Source organism: Myotis brandtii, unplaced genomic scaffold (assembly GCF_000412655.1).
Source record: "Myotis brandtii unplaced genomic scaffold, ASM41265v1 scaffold604, whole genome shotgun sequence".
NCBI lineage: Eukaryota > Metazoa > Chordata > Mammalia > Chiroptera > Vespertilionidae > Myotis > Myotis brandtii.
Window position 1 is genome coordinate 302,620 of NW_005370286.1, and position 10,324 is coordinate 312,943.

Consider the following 10,324-nt stretch of genomic DNA (forward strand, 5'->3'; position numbering starts at 1 on the left):
GACAGGAAGCTTTTGTGATGGGGACCTTGGAAGAGATGTGGGTTGGGACCCCCTGTTTCGGGGGGAGGTGGTGAAGGAGCATCCCGCCCGCCTCTGAAAGCCCCTTCCTTGGTGTGTTAGACCCACGGGAGCACACGGGGACGGGGCCTGGCAGAGGGGCGAGCAGACATCCCTTCATTCATTCAACAGCGGGGCGTCCTGGGAGCCAGTGTAGCCACCTGTCCCGGGAGCCGGTTCCAGCAGGAGGCAAAGCAGAGTGAAAGGCCCCTCCAGTTTCTCACATTCTAGAAGGTTCATGTGCCAGGTCCAGCTCTCCAGGGCATCTCTGTTACGAGGTGCAGCCCTCCTGGGCCTGACCACCAGGGATGGCTAAACTCTGACCTGGGCTCCTGGCTGGATCTGGGCGTGGCTGCCCCGAATTCCTTCATGGCCTGTCCCTCCCGTGTGTCTGACGGCGGGTTTGGCCAAGGGCAAGGCTCACAGACACGTGATGCCGTCTGCTCCAGAGGATAGGGCCGCGGTGCCGGTGGCTGTGCCTGCCGTGCCCAGAAGGACAGAGGGCACCTCTGGTTCCCATCAGGTCACACACAGGCCAGAGGCTGTCCAGTCGCAGGAAGGAAGTCAGCACAGTGAGGGGAGAGGCCGTGACGTGGGCCTGGGTGTGGGCAGGATGGGCTCCCCGCCTGCCTGATGGCTCAACCCTTCGGAGACCCCGCTCAACCATGTGAGGCCCCTGGAATGTGCCCTCCCTCCTCGCCTCTGCAGGACCGCATGACACGCTGTCCCATTGGCAGCGGCTTCTCCCTGCCGCCACAGGGACGTCTCTGATACGGCAGAAGAATGCCATCCGATCGGGCAGAGCGAATAGCATCCCTGAGTTGCGGGATGGGAAATTACTGAATCAGACCCACTTTCTGAAAAACTGTGTGGCTTTGCTGTCTATTTTCAAAACTATTTTCCTCCCTGCTCACAGGGGACAGGCGGGCGTCTGCACGCCACAGCTGGCTGCACCCTCCGCTGGCTCGTGGCCGCCCCAGGGCAGAGCCGGCGTCTGGGAGGTGGCAATTACATAGCCTCTCGCACAAAACGGCCTTGTTGCTCTTTGAGAAGCATCTCCTGGCGGTTCGCAGGGGGTGGCACTGTCTTAACGTACATCCACTCTGCAAGAGGTCTTCTGCAGCAATGTGACATGGGTGACGCACCGCGTCCCCTCCCATGTTTCCCGTGTCTCCGTGTCCGGAGCTCTCGGTGACAAGGGCGCTGTGTGCACCGCTGTCTGTCATTGCTGGTGCCGGCCTATCGTAGGGTACATCCCGCCACACAGAGGGCCGCATGTTTGTGGAGCCTACGGCATGATTCCGAGTTAAGTTTGGGAACATGGTTGTTGCATTTGCCAATAAAGCTTCAATGCATCTTCCCTTTGGGAGGTCCCCATCCTCTGCTGGGTTGTGACTGGTTCAATGTTGCTCTAGATCAGTGGTTCTCAACCTTCTGGCCCTTTAAATACAGTTCCTCATGTTGTGATCCAACCATAAAATTATTTTCGTTGCTACTTCATAACTGTAATGTTGCTACCATTATGAATCATACTGTAAATATCTGATACACAGGATGGTCTTAGGCGACCCCTGTGAAAGGGTCGTTCGACCGCCAAAGGGGTCGCGACCCACAGGTTGAGAACCGCTGCTCTAGAGAAAAAGGCCCCCGGACCCTGTGGTGTCCTGGAGAGAGGAACATCTGAAGCTAACGGGGTTTTTGCGCCGCTTCCTGCGTCCCTGCAGACACGGCCCTCTGCGGGATACTCCCTTCCCCATCCCCACCCTGTTCCGGCCAGGTTCCTGCTGCCCCGGCCCCATGGTGAGCTGCCCTCTCCCGTCTCCCTCCCTGATGCCGGGTGGGTGCCCCAGGTGCGCACAGGCACGCGGCGCCCACACCCAGCTGTGGAAACGGCTCTCTAACCGACGGATACAAATGAGGAGCCCTCACCTGCCTCTGCGGCGGGGACGCTGTGGCGCTCCAGCGGTCGCCCTCGTGGCGATATCCAGGAACATTTATTGTCGTGCAACCAGCGCGACGCCTGCTCCTGCTATTAATCTCCATGACTGTCTCTCTGCAAGTATGGCCTCAGCCACTGAAATTTATAAAGTAGGATCCACGGGGCCTAAGACTCCGATGTCCACCAAGTCTTCGTGTTGACCTCCCACCGCGTGCCCAAGTCAAGCCGGTGGAGACTCCGGACCTGGCAGAAGCCGGCGGTGGCCACGAGCCTCCCATTGGGCACCTCACCCACCTGACAACGAGGCTGCCTGGGCGCCAGCAGCTGCAGGACCTGAGCAGGGCCACCATCTGGGGCGCAGGCGTGTCCGTGTCCGTGGCTGGTGGCCCTTCAGCGTGACGGGAGCTGGACAGTCCTCACAGGGTTTCTGTAAAGTGATGAAAACCTCCTTAGAACGGGCCGGGGGATCCAAGAGGTGACTCAGACCCACAGGAGAAAGAGGTGCTGGCCGGGGCTGGACATGCCTGGTGTGGACATCCCGCATGACTGTGTCCCTCCCGTGGTGCTGACGGCGGGCTCCGCCGCGCCCGCACAGACAGCGTGTCGTGGAGACTGGCTCCCTGGACACGCCTCCGTTCAGGCTGAAGGAGCAGCTGAGCGCTCTGGGGGGAGGTGGCCCTGGGCCGGGAGTGTGGGAGGCCCGTGGCGCGTGTCCCGCGTGACTGTGTCCCTCCCGTGGTGCTGATGGCGGGCTCCGCCGCGCCCTCACAGACAGTGTGTCGTGGAGACTGGCTCCCTGGACACGCCTCCGTTCAGGCTGATGGAGCAGCTGAGCGCTCCGGGGGGAGGTGGCCCTGGGCCGGGAGTGTGGGAGGCCCGTGGCGCGTGCAGCCTCCGGAGGCTGGCAGGAGCGCGGACACATTTGGCGTCACTGCCCTTCCTTGCCAGGGGAAGCCATGCTTTTTGCTGGGTGGGAGTTTCGTCCTGTCCTAGACACGGGTTTTTCCAGAGTCTTCCTGGAGGCACTCGCTAGCCTGGGGAAGCCGGCGTGGCAGCCTCCGGAAGGCTCTCCCCGCTCCAGCGCGGAGGCGGGCCCGTTTCCTGGTAGATTGGACTGAAGAGGGAAGGCATGCTTTTTGCTGGGTGGGAGTTTCGTCCTATCCTAGACACTTGGGTTTTTCCAGAGTCTTCCTGGAGGCACTCACTAGCCTGGGGAAGCCGGTGTGGCAGCCTCCGGAAGGCTCTCCCCGCCCCAGCTCGGAGGCGGGCCCGTTTCCTGGTAGATTGGACTGAAGAGGCCTGCCCGCCTCCCCCGTGAAGCACCAGCGCTCACCCACAGACGGAATTTGCTTAATGCAGTTCAAAGGCAATCGATACGGCGCACGGAGAGTCTCCCACCTTCTTCTAAACAAAACGCCTTCCAAGGAGTTAGTTTATTCACAGATTGCCACGAGCGTTAATGACCCCGAGCCGTGCTCTGCCAGTCACCCAGACGCTGCTGATAAAGATTTAGCATCATGTTCTAAGTGTCAGGGCTGTCAGTGGGGCTGAACCATTTGACCAGAAGAAAAAAACGCACAGGGAGCTATTGATTACAGCTTCTCGGTGTCACTTGTTCACCAGGATTTAGGTATTGATGAGGCCGCGAGTGAAAACAAGCCCTTCCCCTGTGGGCTGCTGCCCGCAGAACAAAGGCGAAGCTGGAGAAAATATCAGCCGGCCCCGAATCAGAGGGATTCCCTATTGATTGAAAGGCCCCTTCGTGTTGTTTTTGTTGGAGACAAATCTCTGGGTTTGGAAGTTTTATAGCATTTGAGAGAGCGCCCGTGTAAGTGATGGATTCGCGCGTTGGATGAATTAGATTTCACAGCGTGAAGGTTCCAGGGCAGCTGCCATGTTAGGAGCTGCTTGGTTATTGATAAAAATTACGTCTTACGCAGCACAGTCGTCCAAGGAGGAGGCACGGAGGGTCCGGCTCCTTTGCAGTGTCCTTCGGGCCCCAGTACGTCTTAGCAGGTTTCGTTATTCTAACGGCGTGAGACCTGCCACCAGCATTAACGGGAGCGGGAGCAGCGTCCCCATCGCCAGGGCCGCCACGGCGCCTGTTTGGCCGCTCACCTGTTCCTGTCACTGCAGGCACGACACCGCCTGGCCATCGCTTCATTATAACCGACTGTCCTCCCATCGGCCGTCCTGTTATCTGGGTGACACGCAGAAGGAGCACCGGGCTCCTGTCACTCACTCTGATAACCGCATAGCTGGCTGGGGGCGGGGGAGGCGAGCAAGGGCCGCATGGGAGATCCCTCAGGTGAGAGACTTGAACCGGAGCCTAACTGTTGGCAAAACCAAACTGAGTGAGACGCCCCCCTCTTTCCCAGCCAGAAACTTGAGCTGCATGTGATGTCCCCACGCCCTCCGGGCAGTTGTCCAGGTGGCCGGGGCCCTGGATGAGAACCCGCAGTCCGAGTGACTGCTCCGGTCTTAGCCGTCTGCTCCCTCCAGGAAGGCGGGAATGTGGGCCGTGTGCAGGACTGGGCTGTGAAACTGCATCGAACAGGAAATCCCAGGCCGAGGCTGCGCGCATTACCATGGCAACCCGAACTTCTCATGGGAATGGGACTCCTACTCTGTGCCGGGAATGGCCGGTCCCCCCAGGCCCGGTGAGGGGTGTGAGGGTCGGACTCCACCCTGCTGGACAGGATCCCTCTTTGCCCCTAAACAGCCACGTGAATGAGCTCGGGCGAGGGACTGAATTCGATTGGAGAGTGACAGCCGGCCTGGCGTGTTGGAGCTCAGGATGTCACGTGAGCCGCTGTGGGCACAGAGCACACTCTCCCGTGGCCTATGAGACCACGTCCAGGATGGGGACCAGGCCCATGCGGCCCGCCCAGGGCCAGGGGCAGCTCGGGGCCCACAGAGCCCACACTCGGGCAGTGGGTTTGTGCGGCGAGTTGAGGTGGACCGGTGCCCAGTGGTGCCCCGGGCTCCGTGCTCCGTGAAGGGTCTCCAAGGATGCCGAGTCAGGAGTGGCCTCCCCAGGGAGCAGAGGTGCCCGGTTCCGTGAGAGGAGATCCAGTGGGGGCTCAGCCGCTTCGTCTAGACATTCAGCTGCCGGCGGCTGGCCGTCGTGTCTGTTTCGCCAACTTCGGAGGTGGAGTGTGGAGGTCGGGGTACAGACCTTCTCTCTGCTGAGCTGCAGCCGAGGGGAAGGGGCGGTGGTCAGGACTGGAGCCCGAGAACCCTCACCTCCAGGGTCTGGCAGGGCCCACCCTGTGTGCTCACGGAGGAGCACGTGGCGATCAGAGTGCGAGGCTCCCCGTGTCAGGGAGCCATGCTGTCCTGCTCGGGGGTGGCCTCCGCGCAGGGCAGGGCAGGGCGGGGCATCCGGAGCATCGGGGTCTGACTGTGTCACATGGCGGCCTGCTCCCCGCCAGCAGCCCCGATGGCTGCCACAGTGAATACAAGAGAGGGGCCGGGCGAGGCTGAAGGGCAGCGAGGAGCTGAGGGTGGGCTGGAGGGGCCCAGGGCTTGAAGGCACCTCCCAGATGTGAGCTCCATGTTACTTCTCAGAAAGGTTTGGGAACTTTATGCACCACCCCCTGACTTGGAATGTAATTTTAGATTTTGTAAATGCACTTTAGGAATCTCTTCCCAAATGAAATTAAGTCTCCCCTCCCAAATCCCGGTGCACAGGGATTGGCTGGGGGATGCCACACGTTCACCTCGGGGATTGCATCCACCCCCTCCCCTGCCCCGTGGAGACCCCAGAGACCGGGGAGTGGTGCTGAGACCGAGGTCGCACATGGATGGGCCCCAGTGGCAGCCCCAGGTCACTGCCCAGGAGCCCAGGACCTCCCTGGCCTGCAGCCCAGACTGACGGGGCCACCTCTGTCTTCCAGGTCCCCATCCTCGTCCCGTGCCACCGAGTGGTCTGCAGCAGCGGCGCCCTGGGCAACTACTCCGGGGGGGGGCGGGCCGTGAAGGAGTGGCTTCTGGACCATGAAGGCAGCCTGGCGGGGACCCCGGCTCATGCAGGGGGCTCCCGTCTGGCCCGAACCTGGTGCGGGGCCCTGAGGGGCAGCAGCAGCTCCGATCCCACCGGCCGAGACTGAGCATCTGTGGCAGGAGTGAGTGTGTGAGGGACTCGTCGACGTAACAGCCTGTCGGAGGGGTCTGTGCGGACGCCCCGCCACATTAAAAAAGCGTGTCCTGGGGACGTGTGTCCACCTCCCTTTGTCATTTTTACCTTTTACCGCAGAGCGAGTCCCCTTCTCTTGCTGTGTTGTCCAGTCCTAGTGTGTCAGGCAGGGATGGGAGGGGGGACTGGGAACGGGAGGGCCACCGCCCAGGGAGGGAAGCGTCGGTGTCCATGGGAACAGCTGGGCGCCCCCAGAGCCAGCTGCAGCCCCTGGGACCACAGCCACCAGGCCATGGCCCATGCAGCCTGCCCCGGCTGCAGCCTACCCGTCCCCCCGGAGACTGACCACCCGCGTGGACCCACCTTCCTTCCTGGTGCGGGAGCTGCGCCTCGGCGAAGAGGGACGGCGGCGGGAATGGTGCCCATGGGGGTTTCCTAGCTTTGTTTGCCCAGCTGCCAGGAAAGCTCGTGCAAGATGCGGCCACTTTTGATCCGTGTGGATCGAGTGGAGAGTAACCGCTTATCGGAACCATTGGAAGATCAGCCGCTCTCTGGGCTTGGCTGTGGCTGTGGCTGGAGGGCGCCTGACAGAGGGATGTGGTTTCACATGCTGACCCCTGACCCCCGCCCCGCTCCTGGCCTTGGCGCACTCCAGGCAGCACCCCCAGGTCGTGCCTAGAAGTCAGAGGTCACCCCGGAAGGTGGGTCAGCTCCTGTGGCCGGGCATCAGGGAGCACCTCCCAGCATCTGTGTGCGGCATCTGGGCCTTTGTTACCTGTTGTCGTCTTGCTCATCACTCACTGTGTCTGAAAGCAGGGACCCGGCGCTGTGCGTGTGGTAAATAATGTGGGATGTGAAGTGCGGGAAGTAACTGCGCCCACCGGGCGCCGGAAGCTGTATTTCCGTCAGGGCTTCCTGTGACAGTGCGAGCCGCCGTGGAGGAGCGCGAGTGGTTTGTATCCGTCACCAGAAACCCGGGTGAAAATACAGCCTCGTGATGTGCCGGTCGGGACATAGTTTATATTTCATATCACGTTCCCCACGACAGAACAGGGACCTAGCGGAAACCAGCCTTAGGGCTTCCTCTCCCTTGGCCATTGGTTCTCTCCTCCTTCTCCGTCAGCCAGGTCGATTCTGGATTTCCCTTTCGGAGATGAAGTGGCCTGAGCACAGTCCATGCGCCCTTCCGATTCCGGCCCTTCTCAGACTGTAGTTTTGGAGCGAGCGAAGTCCTTTTCCCACAGTGGCGGGTAGACCCCTGGTGTGGGGCCACCCCTGAGCCGGCTCCGTCAGCCGTGGGCGCTGCGCTCGATTTGTGTCCCCCTCAAGCTTCCGGAACCGGAGGCGTGTGGCTGTGGGAGCAGAGCCCGGTCCTGTTTCCAGCAGGTTGGGAAGACAGTCGGGAGCCTGGGTGCACTTGGCATCAGGGGGTCGTGAAGGTGGTTGGGATCCAAGTTTTCCCAGGAAAAGGCTTCCCTCCATCACCTCGGCCTGTCCCCTCCACCCCGACAGCAGGGAACCCTGGCTCTCAGGCAGCAGCTGGCCTTGCCGGCCGGTGTGGGTTCTCGCTAGTGCTTTCCAATAGAGGGCACCATAGCAGTGCGCTAGGCTGTGGTCGGGAGGCCCGTCCCTGCTGCCTGAGAATGGCTGGAGGACGGTCAGCAGGTGGGACTCTCAGAGGGGCTGTGACAGTCCCATGTGCACGGCGGCCATCGGGGCTGCTGGCGGGGAGCAGGCCGCCCTGTGACACCATCAGACCCCGGGGTTGCGCTAGATTTCCCACACTGCCCGTGTGCTCTGCACGGAGGCCACCCCCGAGCAGGACAGCGTGGCTCCCGGACACGGGGAAGCCTCCCACTCTCATCTCCGGGCTCCAGGGGGCTCCGAGGAAGGGCCCTGGGCCGCCCCGGGCCAAACAGCCAGGCACACCTGCAGCCGGCGATGGCCAAGCCCCTGCTGCAGCTCAGCCACGTGCAGCCAGGGACCCACCCCGCAAAGCCGCCCAAGGTGACCTGGCCACTCTGTAGGGCCTGGCACCCCTGCCTGGGCCACGCCGTTGGTGCAGCACAAGCCCACACTCTGTTTTCTGTCTCCCAGGGCCTGCTCGGCCCTGTCTGACGGCTTGATATATGCCCCGAGGTTGCCGCTGACAAAGGCAGCAGCGGGCGCACATGGCAGGGCCATGTACCGCTCCAAGGACAGGCTCTGCAGAGGCGACATGAAAGCCGGTGTGGTCGCCTAGAGCCGCTGTCGCTCAGCATCGCAGCGCAGCTTATAAACATAAAGAGGAAAAGGAAAGGCACAAAGAAATGTAGAATATTTTCCCAATAAAAAGAATGTCGACACAAGAACGCTGTGTTCTTTGGCCTTGGCCCCGGGTCCCCTCGCCAGTCCGGTTTCCAGTCCTTCCCGGGCTTAGCACTTTGAATGCTGACACGGGGACCCGCGGGCGGCACAACAGCTGGCTGCGAACAGCAGCTCGGCCAGCACGGGCTGTTCTCACCCGTTTCCAAAGCCCCAATAATGAAAGATTCAGAAATAATATTTGTTTTTGCAGAACCACACATAATGAAGTCGGCGCCCTGGCTGCACCGCGGCCAGACCAGGAACCTGGAGGAGGGGCTGCGGGAGGGTCGTGCGCAGCAGGGCACGGGCACAGGTGGCGCTGGGCGGGTTTGGAGGAGGTGGGCAGCCTGGCAGTGGATCACTGCATTGGGAGGTTTGACTCGGGGCCGCCCCGGCTGTAGTAGTTGTGAGCAGCCCCATGCGGCTCTATCGCCGGCTGGAGACAGCGATCCTTCCTAACCCCAGTGGCTCCTACACATTGTCCTCCAGGGTCTCCGCTCTGCACGGTTTGTTCCCCAGAATCTCCTGTGTGGAGTGGCCAGGCGTCTCCAGGGTCGGTGTGTCTATAGTGAAACCATCGCTCCTTTTCTCTTTTTGGTTAACCCTCATCCAAGGATTTTTTTCCCCCATTGATTTTTAGAGAGAGTGGAAGGGGGCGGGGGAGAGAGATAGAGAGAGAGGAAGAGAGAAACATTGATGTGAGTGAGACAAATCGATTGATTGCCTTCTGCACACACCCTGACCCGGGCTGGGATGGGGCCTGCAACCCAGGTACATGCCCTTGACTGGGAATTGAACCTGGACCCTTGGGTCTGCGGGACAACGCTCTAACCACTAAGCAAACCAGCCAGGGCTGTTTCTTAACCCATTTGTGAACGAGGGTGTTGTTCCAGAGATACATCCTTCAAAATGGCGGTGTCCAGAGGCAGACCTGTCCGAGGTGACGCTCCACACGTACTGGGGGCGCGTTGTGCCGGAGCCCGGCGGGTTCCATCCTTCCTCTGAGAAGCTCACGGTGACATCCCCCAGAGATTCCGTCACAGACTCCTTTGTCATCTGCGTGGCCCTCCCAGGACGCCGGGCCCTGCTGGCATGTCCTCTCCCGCCTCCTCAACACCAGCATGCCCCACCTCGGCTGCCGGCATGCCCGCAGCTGTGCCCACAGGCGGCAGTGCCAGCTCGAACCCCGGCCACCACTGGGATCGCCGAGATGTCACGGCTCGTTCCATGTGAAAATTGCTCCTCTCGCTTCCAGCTTGCCAAAGATCTGAGTGCTGTTTTGGTTTTGAGCTGCATGTAGGGAGACTCCAACGTGATAAATAAATGGGCTGCAGAGGGGACGCACGGGAACAGAACTGTTTTACTTCAGGCAAAAGATTTTCCCTGAAGACCAACCGGAAACCGAGCCTGTCACCGAGGTCTCCGCGCGCTGGGGTGCCCGTGGGCCTTGGTGTCGCTGGGTCTGTGTTTCCACGGGGCCGTCCTGGCGGGGGCGGGGGCCGGGGCGGAGGGCCCGCGAGGAGGGTTACCTTTGGCCTTCCCCAGCCCATCCAGGGCTCTCATTTCCCTTTCTTGTTCGTGGACATTTGATGGCAAGTTTGTGTTTAGGAAGCTGAAGTTCACATCAGTTTTACGTGTTATCAGTTTGAAAGATGTTGAGATTTAAGCAGAGCTCTGCCAAGCAGCCCCTGTCTGTCTGTCTGTCTGTCTGTCTGACTGAAGGAAGGGGGGTGGCAGTGGAAAGCCAGGCCCGGAGCTGGAGAAACTGCAGGGTCCGGTGCGTCTCTCAGTGACTGAGGACAGCCGCCCGGAGTCCTTGGCCCCGTGGCTCCAGCTGCCGACAG

The 10,324-nt window shown here is 61.1% G+C and overlaps 1 protein-coding gene across 1 annotated transcript in view; it reads left to right on the forward strand.

Annotated features, from left to right (window-relative positions):
- Positions 1-6,210, forward strand: part of MGMT (O-6-methylguanine-DNA methyltransferase) — a 149,215-nt gene extending 143,005 nt beyond the window's left edge. The window contains exon 5 of the mRNA XM_014550610.1: positions 5,896-6,210. Within this exon, the coding sequence (XP_014406096.1) occupies positions 5,896-6,108 (213 nt within the window). The 3' untranslated portion in view covers positions 6,109-6,210. The remainder of the gene's footprint in view (positions 1-5,895) is intronic.
- Positions 6,211-10,324: the final 4,114 nt, after the last annotated feature.